This window comes from Alexandromys fortis, unplaced genomic scaffold (assembly GCF_014885135.2).
Source record: "Alexandromys fortis isolate MF-2015 unplaced genomic scaffold, M_Fortis_MF-2015_v1.1 scaffold_27, whole genome shotgun sequence".
In the NCBI taxonomy this organism is placed as follows: Eukaryota; Metazoa; Chordata; class Mammalia; order Rodentia; family Cricetidae; genus Alexandromys; species Alexandromys fortis.
Window position 1 is genome coordinate 9,765,443 of NW_026067952.1, and position 12,399 is coordinate 9,777,841.

General features: G+C 56.1%; 1 protein-coding gene across 1 annotated transcript in view; it reads right to left on the bottom strand.

Annotated features, from left to right (window-relative positions):
* Positions 1-271: 271 nt before the first annotated feature.
* The window catches only part of Src (SRC proto-oncogene, non-receptor tyrosine kinase), a 44,930-nt gene continuing 32,802 nt past the window's right edge, over positions 272-12,399 (bottom strand). Inside the window, exons 6-14 of the mRNA XM_050151161.1 lie at positions 9,271-9,369; positions 9,029-9,132; positions 7,648-7,797; positions 6,444-6,599; positions 4,909-5,088; positions 3,723-3,799; positions 2,816-2,969; positions 2,595-2,726; positions 272-2,356 (exon numbers count right to left, since the gene is read on the bottom strand). Coding sequence (XP_050007118.1) covers positions 2,148-2,356; positions 2,595-2,726; positions 2,816-2,969; positions 3,723-3,799; positions 4,909-5,088; positions 6,444-6,599; positions 7,648-7,797; positions 9,029-9,132; positions 9,271-9,369 — 1,261 coding nt within the window. The 3' untranslated portion in view covers positions 272-2,147. The remainder of the gene's footprint in view (positions 2,357-2,594; positions 2,727-2,815; positions 2,970-3,722; positions 3,800-4,908; positions 5,089-6,443; positions 6,600-7,647; positions 7,798-9,028; positions 9,133-9,270; positions 9,370-12,399) is intronic.

Here is a 12,399-nt window from a genome sequence, read left to right on the forward strand (position 1 = left end):
ACACACAGTCTTTGAGATCACCCATGAACATACTCCATGCAGCCTGGAATGTGCCCCATTCTGCCAGGTACCCATATCTCAGAAGCATCCTTGTCCTAAACTGGGTGCTTCCCCCAGACCCTCAGATGGGATGTGCTGTGCCTGTCCCATCTGATCACCTCCAGGCCCGGAAGCCACTCAGCCGCAGGGATCAAGGCGCCTACGGGCTGTGTCCCCTCACATCCAGGACCCTCCCACACATAGTAGACATTCAATAAATGGTTGGCCAAACTGAGGTCTGTTTGTGTTTAATCAGACAGTATGCAAAGTATGTACAACCAGTTCTGGGTCCCCCTCCCTCCAAGTCTGGGCCATGGAATGAGGGATCCCCAGGCCCTACCCAGAGCTGGGGAGGGGGCCCCCAAGGCCTCTGCATAGTCATCTGAAATCTACAAAACACTGTTAAAAAAGAAAGAAAGAAAAAGAAAACAGAACAGTTGAGGCCACCGTATGCAAAGGTCCTTGGGTAGCTGGAGTGGGTGGGAAGAATGGGGTGGCAAGCTCAGACCTGCCAGGTGGATGGGAAAACTGGGCAAGAGACAATGGGAGGAAAGTGGAAATGTCAGGGCAGGCCAAGCTTGACCTCCTTCCCTGCAGGCAGGGCCTGGCTGGCTCAAAGCCCCGGCAGTGGGGACATTATTGCTGTGATGGGGCAGTGGGTGAAATGGTCATGTCTGGGGAGAGAGTAGAGGTGTTTTTACATGTTAAATATGGACACAGGGGAAGACACATGTACACACACACACACACACACAGGGGAAGACACACAGGCAAATGTACATACACACATACACACAGGGGCCCTCAGCGGAGATGCCACAAACCATCAACTACCCACCTTACAGATGGGGACACTGAGGCAGAGAGAAGCTACCACACACCCCAAGGCTGGGCAGAAGAGTCAGGGACCGAGCAGTCAGCTGACTGCTGTGGCAGAGCTGTGCTCTCCTGGACCCCAGCTGTGATCGATACAGAGGCTGAACAATGGCCACAGCTGGAGAGACTGCAGCTCCCAGAGAGGGCAAGGCCAGTGTTGATACACAGCAGTGAGGGTCCATACCCTCCCTTCCCTGGCCAAGGATCTCCCCTCCCTCCCCGCAAGCTAAGGAGTACCAGCATGGGGCCAGGTATTGAAATGATTGGGACAAAGGACAGCTAGGGCTCCCAGCTTCTTAGCTCTTCTACTTCTACTTGATTGCCTCTGCAGCCCGAGAGCTCACTCCATCTCATGGCTGGCTCTTAAGGTCAAAACCCACCCACACTGTGACTGAGCCTGGTCCACACCATCACTCTCCGCCCCATTCCTGACTCAGCATTATGCTTGCCCCCATTCTTCCCCCACGACAAACCCATGAGCTTCAATGGCAGCCTAACTCCGCCACCTTTAACCCATTCTCAGGCCCCAGCCTGTCCAGTGCCTTTGAGGACAGTTCTCATTGGTTCCTGAGGAAGACAGAGGGAGCACCAGGTGCTAACCCACCTCAACCCTGAACTGCCCGTGGTCTTGGGCAAGTCACAGTCCCTCCTGGATTCAGGTTTTCTGACAGAGAAATGAGGGTAATGTGTCGGTGATCGCCAAGGGTCCCATGTGGAGGACAGGGCTGAAGGAGGGCTCACCCTGACTCGTATCCCAGCGTGTGGGGCCTTGGACTGTCTAGCTGAGAGCCATGGGAGATAGTTCTAGACCCAGTGTTCCACCCAGAAGCCTCCAACAAGGATGGCCAGGGCAGGAAGTACATATGGGCCTCTTCCTCTTTGGAAAGGCTCTTTGGCCAGTTTGAAACAGACCCAGGGTGAAGAATGTGGGAGGAGTCAGATGAGTGGAGAGGGCTGAGGCTGGAAACCACCCCAGCCCTGATCTTCACCCAGGGTCTCCTGAGAGAAGGAGGCTGACTCCAGACAGAATACAGAGTGGGCCTGGGCAGGCTATGGGACAGTCACTGTACCAGCCTCAACCTGTCCTTCCAGTCTGCCCTGTCCCTGAAGCCCTTCCATGCTCCAGAAGGGGCATTGCCGAGGCAACCCAGCCCCAGAGAGAGGGTGACGGAGGCAGGTGCATCAGAGGCCACACCCAGAAGCCTAGGGTGACAGTCCTGTGCACACAGTTCCTATAGGTTCTCCCCAGGCTGGTACTGAGGCTCGGTGGACGTGAAGTAATCCTCCAGGAAGGCCTGCAGGTACTCGAAGGTGGGCCGCTCCTCAGGCTCCTTCCGCCAACACTGGCACATGAGATCGTGCAGGGACTCAGGGCACTCAGGGGGACAAGGCATCCGGTAGCCCCGCTCCACCTGGTCCAGCACCTCACGGTTCACCATTCCTATGAACAGAGGGCTGTGAGAAGACGGAGCCAGAGACTGATGCAGCCTAGACAGCTTTTAGCTTATGGTGGATAAAGCCCTGTCTCTGAGACTAAGAGTCAGCTGAGATAGGAGATTAGCCCCTTTTGGTATTCAGCCCCAGAAAGAGGAAGCCCAGAGGTGGTGTGTGTGGGGTGGGGAGAGAGGTGAGACTTGCTCCTAGGGCAAAGGTCAGGGACACAGGTGTAGCCCCCTCACCAGGGTAGGGCACCCGTCCCTTAGTGGTGAGCTCGGTCAGCAGGATCCCAAAGGACCACACGTCTGACTTGATGGTGAATCTGCCATACAGAGCAGCTTCGGGAGCAGTCCACTTGATGGGGAATTTGGCACCTGAAGGCAAGAAGGCACAGGGTGTCACCACCAGTCTCACGTCCACTTGGTGGCCTGACATCATCGGATGCACCCCCGGGAGCTCCCACCTTGCCGGGCTGTGTATTCGTTGTCTTCTATGAGTCGGGCTAGACCAAAGTCAGCCACCTTACACACCAGATTCTCTCCAACCAGGATATTGGCGGCTCGGAGGTCCCGGTGCACGTAGTTCATCCGCTCCACATAGGCCATACCCGAGGCGATCTGCAGAGACAGAATCTGGCTTAGGGACCAAGCCACACCCATCCCAGGGCTATAAGCAGGTATTCCAGGCTGGTCATCCCCAGGCATAGAGAGACAGCCAAAGGCCTTGCCCATCCCATGTCTTTTCAAGCTTATAATAAACACCACTGGTCTGAAAAAGGAGACCATGGCTGGAGAGATGGTTCAGTGATTAAGGCACTGTCTGCTCTTCCAGAGGCCTTGAGTTCAATTCCCAGCAACCACAGGGTGGCTCACAACCATCTATAATGGGATCTGATGCCTTCTTCTGGCATGCGGGCATATGAGCAGACAGTGCACTCACACTTACAAGAAAATGCATAAGTAAATAACATTTTTAAAAAGAAAAAGTAGACCAGAGCTCAGTGGGGGAGGAGGACAGGCAAAAGGGCAGTGCTGCCAAGGAAGCAGGGGGGTATAAAAAAGAGGTCCCCGATGACCCACAGACACAGGTACAGGCCTGGTCCTGCCTGTTATCCCAAGTCCCTCTCTGAGCCTCGGTTTCCTCATCTATCAAATGCAAACAATAAATTTTAAACTTTTAATATTTTATTTTTAATTATGCATATGTGCCTCTCTGATGCCCAGATATGGTGAGCGGTCCAGAACTACCAACCCAGGCATTAGCAAGAGCTCCAGAGTGGCAAGGTGAGATTTGGACTTGACAGTAGGCCTCCTAGAGGGCGCTCTGACCCGAGGGCTAAAGGTGTGTGGGAAGGTGGAGGGGAGACTTACCTGAGCAGCCATGTCCACCAGCTGGGGCAGCCGCAGATATTTGCCCGTTTCCCCCTTGAGAAAGTCCAGCAGACTTCCTGCAGAGAGAAAGCCAGCTCTAGCCTTGCCAGGGTTTCCCTGTGCAGGAAGCTGTGGCTTCCAGACCCTGGCCACCTGCTCAACCAGTAAGGAAAAAAGCTTCAGTTCAGTGCTTGGAGCTAGACCAAAGAATCCTACTGTCCCTTGTAGTAAGGGGTGTGTGTGTGTGTGTGTGTGTGTGTGTGTGTGTGTGTGTTGGGGGGGGAGTGTTAGATGCAAAAGACCATGTATAAAGCCCAACAGACATTATGTTTATCTGGACCAAGTCTGCCAGTCTGCCAGCTGGTGGCTTCCTGGGGGCTGGAGCTGAAGAGTCCTATCTATCACTAAGAACAGGAGGGAACTCTGGGGTAATGTGGGTGATATATAGATATATATTTGTTTTGAGACAGGGTCTTAAGTAGCCCAACTCACTATGCAATGGANGGGGGGGGAGTGTTAGATGCAAAAGACCATGTATAAAGCCCAACAGACATTATGTTTATCTGGACCAAGTCTGCCAGTCTGCCAGCTGGTGGCTTCCTGGGGGCTGGAGCTGAAGAGTCCTATCTATCACTAAGAACAGGAGGGAACTCTGGGGTAATGTGGGTGATATATAGATATATATTTGTTTTGAGACAGGGTCTTAAGTAGCCCAACTCACTATGCAATGGAGGCTGACCTTGAACTTTTGATCTTCCTCCTTCTACCCCCTCAGTATGTGACATGTAATCGGTGTAGTGCTGGGGGGGGGGGGGTCAAACCTACAGCCAGGCCTTATATGTGCTAGGCAAGTACTCTACCAACTGAGCTACATCCCCAACCCCACATTGCTGTTTACTGAGACAGTCTTGTATGTAGCCAACCTGGCCTCAAACTCAAGATGCTCCTGCTTCAACCCCCTGGGTACTGGGATTATAGGTGCGAGCCACCACACCACCCAGCAACAACAGGGATCTTGATGGTGGTAAAGGACAAAGGTTAATCCTTTTAAAAAGGTATTATTAAGGCAGTCGCTCAGGTAACCTGAGTTACCTCGTCAAGGGTTGGCTCAGGGTAGGACGTTCCCTTGCGTGCCCTGCCCTGCCCTGCCCAGGCACCCGAATGGAATCCCAGGCACAGGCCTTACCCTTGCTCATGTACTCCGTCACAATGTAAATAGGTTCCTCCGACACCACGGCATACAGCTGCACCAGTTTCTCATGCCTCAGTTTCTTCATGACTTGGGCCTCCTGCAGGAAGGCCTCTGGAGACATGGTGCCTGGCTTCAGGGTTTTGATGGCAACCCTCGTTGTGCCGTTCCAGGTGCCTGTGGGAGAGGGACATACTGACCTCAGTACAGGCCACCATTCTGTTGCACGGGGCCAGGCCAGCCTACATGGGTGCCTATCTCAGCTCATGGAATGGGCTCAGCCAAGGCCAGGGACCTTACTGAGACTGTATTCCCACTTATATAATGGACTCGAGGAATGGATACTCCTCCCAGGGCTGTGACATGAGTGTCTGAAACCTGCTAACAGACCATAACCGCTACTAGACACTGACTGATCAGGAATGTTGCCAGAAAGCAGGACAGCAGCCTGGCAGGTGGGTGACCATGGTTCTGCCCAGAGGGCACCGTCAGTGCTTCAGGCATCAGCAATGAGAACATAAGACACCACGAGAGGGAGCCTGTGTCTGGGGCCACTGAGGACACCAGAACGAGAGTTCTGCAGGGTTGGCACCATACAAGCAGGGGAACTGACAGGCCAGCCTTGGGTCCTCCTTGTCACAGGACTGGATCCGAGGTGGCACAGGTCAGCTCCTAGCTCTTCTTGAGTCAGGTCACTCGGGGATCTGATTATGATGATTCCTGGTCTGTGCAGAACGCCAGAGAGAGGTGGGAGGCCCTCTAAGATCCTCACTATACACTTGCCCAGAATCACAGTGAGACGGGCCAAGGCTGGGGCTCACCCAGGGTCTGCCTAAACCCTCCTGTAGGTCTGAGCTTAGGAGCTGGCTTTTCTCCTGCTCTGTCTCTTCACAGCCCAGGACTTTCTTCCCCCACCTGGCCCCAACCCCTCTAGCACCCTCAGAAGGGAGAAAGTGAATGGTACAGCCACTGCAGCCCCAACAGTTCCCCTCTACTCCCGGTGGCCAGAGAGCAGCTAGTGGCAGAGGGACCTGGGGTGTCTGTGGCTAACTATCTCAGGGGACTCCTGGTGGTTCCAGCGTTAGACGGGAAATGGAATTGGGACACTGACTTCCCACAAATCCTTCCCCACAGCCCTTTCTCCTTCTGTGCCAAGCTAATATGCAGATGCCTCTTGAAGCTTAATTCAGGAGGCTGAGGCTTGGTGTGACCTGGAGGACAGTGGTGCCTAGGCCCCAGCAGCTCTGGGTGAACAATTCCCCTAGTCTTTACATACATGGGCTACAAGGAGTTGGGTGTGCCATCTCAGTGCTGACCCCAGTTGGGTCACAGTTGGGGTAAAGGGGCATGAGCAAGTAAGTATGTTACATGTGGGTTTAAAAGTGTCGCAGGAAACGTGATACTCTGTACGGTTAATTACAATAATACAATAAAAACGGAGACTAGCTGCTCAGCAGAGACAATTAAAGAGAGGGGGACCTAAGGTCTTGAGCTGTCTGGCTGGGGTGGAGACAGGGGTGTGTGTTCCTTACCCATCCACACCTCTCCGAAGCAGCCCTGGCCCAACTTGACCTCCAGACGCAGGGACTCCCGGGGGATCTCCCAGGCATCCTTGGCCAGGCCCTGGGTCTGCGGCTTGGACGTGGGGCACACGGTAGTGAGGCGGTGGCACAGGCCATCGGCATGTTCTAAAGACGGAGGCAGGGAATGGGGCTCAGGCAGGGTCCCACAGCAGGCTGGCTTCCCTGTCCCGAGGGCACAGCCCTACACATCATGTACACACCAGCTCTGGGGACAGGTAGACACACGCCTGTGCACTCCACTCCCCACAGGCCCACAACACGAAAGTCCCTGTCCAATGCACTCATTCACTCCTCCATCAGACTGGAGGGTGCAGGAGGACCAGGAGGGACAGGTATGGGACAGGTATGGGCGCCTACCCCAGGGAGGCCACGGATACCACCCCTACCCCAGTCATCTATCAAGCTCCCCTGGTCACCTCTCAGGACCACAGACATGACAGAGGATAGTTTGGGAGGGGGGAGTCAAGCTTTGGGAATCCTTCGGGAGCCCTGGAAGGCATTCCAGACAAAGAGGTTCCTGGCCTGGCTTGAGAGGTAACTAGGGTCATACCCCAAACAACACACAGCCTGTGCCAGGGACCAAGACAAGATCAACTGTGGTGTTGGAAAAGCTGCCAGGAGGCGGGTAAGTGAGGTTGGAGGAACTGACGGGTATTTAACCACCAGGGCTTGGAGATTTGCCCTAGTGGATTTGGACTAGGAACCAAATAAGCCCCAGAGCAGAGGCAGACGGACAGACGTGGACAGAGAGGCAGCTGGTCCTAGAGAAGCCAGAGGCCCGGGCTGAGGGGACAGTTCTAGTAGCTTATGCCCACAGATGCCAGGCAAGAAGGGCACAGCAGCCCTATCACTGCACACGGCCTGCACCCCAGCTCCAGCCCCCTGCTGTTCTCTATCAAAGAGGCCTCCCCTCCTCCTCTCCCAGGAACTGGTTCAGACCAGTCTTAGGGCTGCAGAAACAATCACCACCAGCCCCTCTACCCCTCCCTTCTAGCTTGCTCAAGGCAGACCCCCTCCTCACCAACCAGCTGCAGGAGAGGAGGGGGCTGGGCAGGAAGAGGGAGGGAGGGGATGGAAAAGAGGCACCCTATGGTGTCCCAAACCCCCCTGGGGTGGCAGCCACTGAGTTCCCACACAGCCAGGGGACACTCACTGGAGTAGTAAGCCACTAACTGCTGCAGGCTGTTGAACTGGGTGCGGGAGGTGATGTAGAAACCGCCGCTGTCCAGTTTGCGGATCTTGTAGTGTTTCACGTTGAGGCCCTTGGCATTGTCGAAGTCAGATACAGAGAGGCAGTAGGCACCTGTGGACAAACAGGGAGGAGACGTCCCTGGCACCCTGCTGATGTGCCCCTTACTTGGGGAAGTGACTTCAATCCCCACCCTTTTTCAGTATGGTGAGGAATAGGTTCCAGGGCAGCCATGTGGGTGCAGCCAGGCAAGGCACAAAACCCCCAAGGCAGGACCGCCCCCCCAAACTCTGGTAGGATCTCTGAATCTCTAGTGTGCTCTCAATTGTGTGATCCTGACAAGCCACTGCCTGTCCTCTCTAGGCCTCAGTTTCCTCCTCTACACAATGAGACCACTGTGAAGAGTCACGTGACCTCAGCAAGCACACAGTAAATGCTGGCTGGGGTCTGGGAATGGCCCCAGGCAGCCTTGGGTTCTTAGCTTTGTTAAATAGAGCCAGTGACATCTGGGGTAGCATCAGAGAAGAAAGGGATCCCAGAGGTGGAGCCCAGGCTCCAGGGATCTGACGGAAGGCCTGCCTCCCCATCACCCACTGCTGAGGCCCCTGGAGCCCCACTGGGCATCGGCAGGGAGATATGATGATCCTCTGGTAACCTGTGAGTGAGCGAGGTGGGCCTGTGCCTGGGACCCATCCTTGTCTGTCTCAAAGCAACACTGGGAAGACATGGTTTCTGCAGGAGGCACCGGCTGAAGTCCACGGCCAAGTGGGAACTCATATACACACAGAAGCACCCCTACGCCCAGTGACCACATGCTCACACTGGCCCATGCCCACCCCACCCCCGAGCCCCAGGAACCAATGCCAGGCCACATCTCACTCCCAGGCAGCGCTGGTCAACCCCAACCCAACAGTGCACAAGCACACACTAGGGCACACGCACTTTTTATCTCCTGCTGAGCCCCAGGCCCACAGGAAAGAGCCTGGCTTGGTTGTCATGGTGATGTGCTAGGAGAAGGGGCAGGACCGAGCCGAGACAGACTGTGGGGGAAGGGTGAGGTCAGAAAAGGCCCCTGGGAAAGGGGAAAGGGGAACAGAGGGGCCCCCTGCATCTGTGCCCATCCCGGAACAAGTGTGACTGTGTGCACTCAGAGCTCCTGTGTGAGAAACAAGCAGAAAGCTTTTGGGTGCCACGACCACCTCTGGATTACTCGTCTTCCCCAAGCACCATATTTAATTCCTGCGATCACCCCCACCGAAGGGCTCTTCCTCCCCATCCCATGTGCCAAACTCCTATTCACCCTCCAATACCCAGCTCAAACAGTACCCTCGAAGCTCTGGCATACCTTTTGTGGTCTCGCTCTCCCTCACAAGGAAGGTCCCTCTTGGGTTCTCAGCGCTGAGCAGTAGCCGCTCCGACTCCCGTCTGGTGATCTTGCCAAAGTACCACCTGGGACGGGAGGGACAAATTTGTGTTGGCTGGCTAGTGTTCACTGCCCACAACGCTGGCCCTGGGTACTGGTGCCACCGAGACCCAGGAGGGACGCTGCTAGCGGTGGCAGTGGCAGCAGCCAGACAACATACTCACTCCTCGGCCTGGATGGAGTCGGAGGGCGCCACGTAGTTGCTGGGGATGTAACCGGTCTGTCCCGTGCTCAGCGAGTGTGCCAGCCACCAGTCTCCCTCTCTGAGCAGGTGGGAGGGAGCAAGGAATGACATCATCAGGGGAGCAGGGTCAGCAACCCTGACCTTCCCACGTGCATGGCCAGGCTCTGCAGCAAGGAAAGCTGGACCAGCCTGTGTCCACAGCGAGCCAGCACGAGCTGGCCTGGAACTCACACCTCCCTGTCGCACTGACCCAGAAGGACACCACCCCCAACCTCAGCAGGACTGAGCCCTGTCAGCCCAGAGGCACTGTCCAGAGTGCATAGCGGCCTGCAGGTGCCAAGGGCTGCCTTGGTAGAGAGGGAGGGAGGAAGCTCCCTGCCTGGGGGAGGAGAAGGGGTAAGCAGGGTTTACATGAGATGGATGCCAGATTAGACCTTCGATGTCTCCCCAAGCCCTGAGAGCCCTGACACCCAGTGGAGACAAGGCTGGCCTTTCTGGGGCCCAGCAACAGCTTAGGCTTATCCCTTCAAACAAGCACTACCTGCCCCTGCCCCTGCCCCAAGTCATAGCTCACTCCTAAAGGTCCTTAACTGAAACGACAGGCCTCCTCCTGCAGCCTACCCCTGTTCAGGGGGAAAGAGAAACCAGAGAGAACTGGGCCGTGCCCAAAGTCACACAGCGAGTCATGGGGAATGAGGTGGCAGAGCCCCAGTGCCCAGGGCCCTCTACACTATCTGCCCCAGGAAGAGGGGAAGGAAAGAGGAAGAGGGAGGAGGGAGGAGGACTCCCAGCAGGGTTCGGGCTCTGGGCTTGGGTGGGAGGGGGAGGGGCGGAAGTACCTTTGCAGCCATCTGAATGTGAACCAGGTCTGGCTGGAGCAGGGGTCCAGAGACAGAGGAGGGAGGAGCAAGCGAGAGCCCAACCGGAGAGAAGAGGTAGAGATGGGGGTGGTGAGAGGCTGTGGCAGGGGGCCGAGGGAGAGAGCGAGAGCCAGGCAGTGCTGGGGACACTGGGAATGGGGCAAGGGGCAGCCAGAGGCCTCACATCCAAAGCAACCAAAGGGGACAGGGCAAAGGCTGGAGGTTTGAGGGAAGATCAGGGGATAGGGCTTAGGAGATAGGGTCCAGCCCTTCCCAATCCCCCTGTACAGATGGAAAGACTGAGGCTGGAGAAGCAAAGGGCTCTGTGCAAGGTCACACAGCCAAGCCAGGTCCTGGTCCCGTGGAAGGGGCCTCCCTGCGGGCACCATGAGGCTCAGAGGCTCTCCAGTTCATCTCCATGCAAGGCCTGGGGGCTGGCAAAGTGGGTGTCAAGTGAGTCAGCAATGTTGTCCTCGGCCCCTGCCTTGACTCTGAGAAGATACACAGCAACCTCACCCCGGCCCAGAGACAAAGGCCCGAGCTGGAACACACCGGATGTCTGAGCATCTCTTCACACAGCTTTACAGAGGCCAGGTGAGCACCAGCCCTGTCTCCGCTGGTGCTGGGCCAGAGGAGTCCCTTCTAGATGGAGCCGTGCAGGACACACAGGCAGGGTGCAAGCTCACCCTGCACCCATGGCCCAAACCTCCTCTCCCTCTTGGGGTACACACAGTTTCCTGTCTTATTTGACCCCCAAGGTCATCCTACAAGGAAGAAGGCAAGACTTCCACCCCCAGTTGAGCAAACTACATTTGAGAGAGGAGAAAACTGCAGTCACTCTGGCAAGAGAGACCAGTGTTTTCTTTATAGAGTTGGGGAAACTGAGGCATGGAGTAGAAGAAGATTTGCCCAAATCTACAGACTCAGGTCCGAAGCGCTCTAAAATCTTTCGATCCAAAGCATCCATCTCCCCAATGGGGAAAATGAGGCACAGAGAGAGCCATGATTTGAACAAAGCCACACAGCATAGTCAATGGCAGAGAGAGGCTGAGATCAAGGGGCCTCTGATGTCCACAGCCAAGTGCAGCAACCTGAAACCACAGAGGCTGAGACCCCAGAAGCAAGGGGACAGGATGGAAGTCTAGGAAAAGGAGAGCAAATTCCAGGTTCCATCCTGGGCTTGCTACTCAGTAGCCATGTGACCTTGGACAAGGGCCTTCACAACTCTGAGCCTCAGTTTCCTCATCTGTAAAAGAGAGCCAGCCCCTCCCCTACGACTGCCACCCCCAGGGTCAGAAATAATAGATGAAGGGGTATGGGCAAGAATGACTGGCGCAGCTCGTGGCACCTGCTCGCTTTGCCCCACAGAGGGCAGTCCCACCCTGGATCTTGAGGGATGAACAGGAGTTGACCAGGTGGATACAGGAGAAGGCATAGTTCAGGCAAACGGAGCAGCATGCACGCACAAGGATCAGGAGGCACCAGCAGAGAGGCATTCGGGGATGTGGGAAGCTGGCCTCCTTGGCCAGGCCTGTGTGACTCTCAGAGAGGGATTCCTCTACCCTCCAGACCATCCCAAATCAAATTCTCCAAACCTTACCTGCTCCAAGGAGAGTTCCCCACAGCCCAGCACACACCTCCAACCACCAGCTGCCCCCTCCCAGAGATGTTGCTCACCTGCCATAGCTCACTGTCCTTCCTCAGACCGGCAGCCCCTCTCCTAGGGCCATCTTCTGGGGACCCCAGCCTACTTCTACCCGCCCCTGGCCTGGCCTGGGGTAGCCCACTCCCCACCACACTGCCTCCCTCCCTGGCCTCCAGAACGCACTGGGTCTTGTATACAGTTGGCACTCAACATGGAATCGCAAACCCGAAAAGGGAGGAGGTGAGCTAACAGGAAGGTGTGGGAAGAAGATGGAAGGGTTGGCTTAAGCGGATGGGATACAGGATAAGCTGAAGGGACAGGGACGGGAAGGGAGCTGGAGACCACACGCAGGGGCAGTGGGAGAAGCACATGCAGAGAGCAGCCCCCAGCCTCAGCGAAGCATCCCCCTCCACCTGGCCTCGGTACACACCTGACATCCACCTTCCTCCTAAGGGCCAGCGAGAGAGAAGCAGAGAGAGGGAGAAGCTGAGGTGCAAAGGCAGGGCCCAGGACAAGGGAGGACAGCGGTCAGGGTCTAGGGAGGGCCACCACCCACCACCAAGGGCAGAAGCGGCTCTGCGGGCTCTGCACCGCCCTCTGCCGG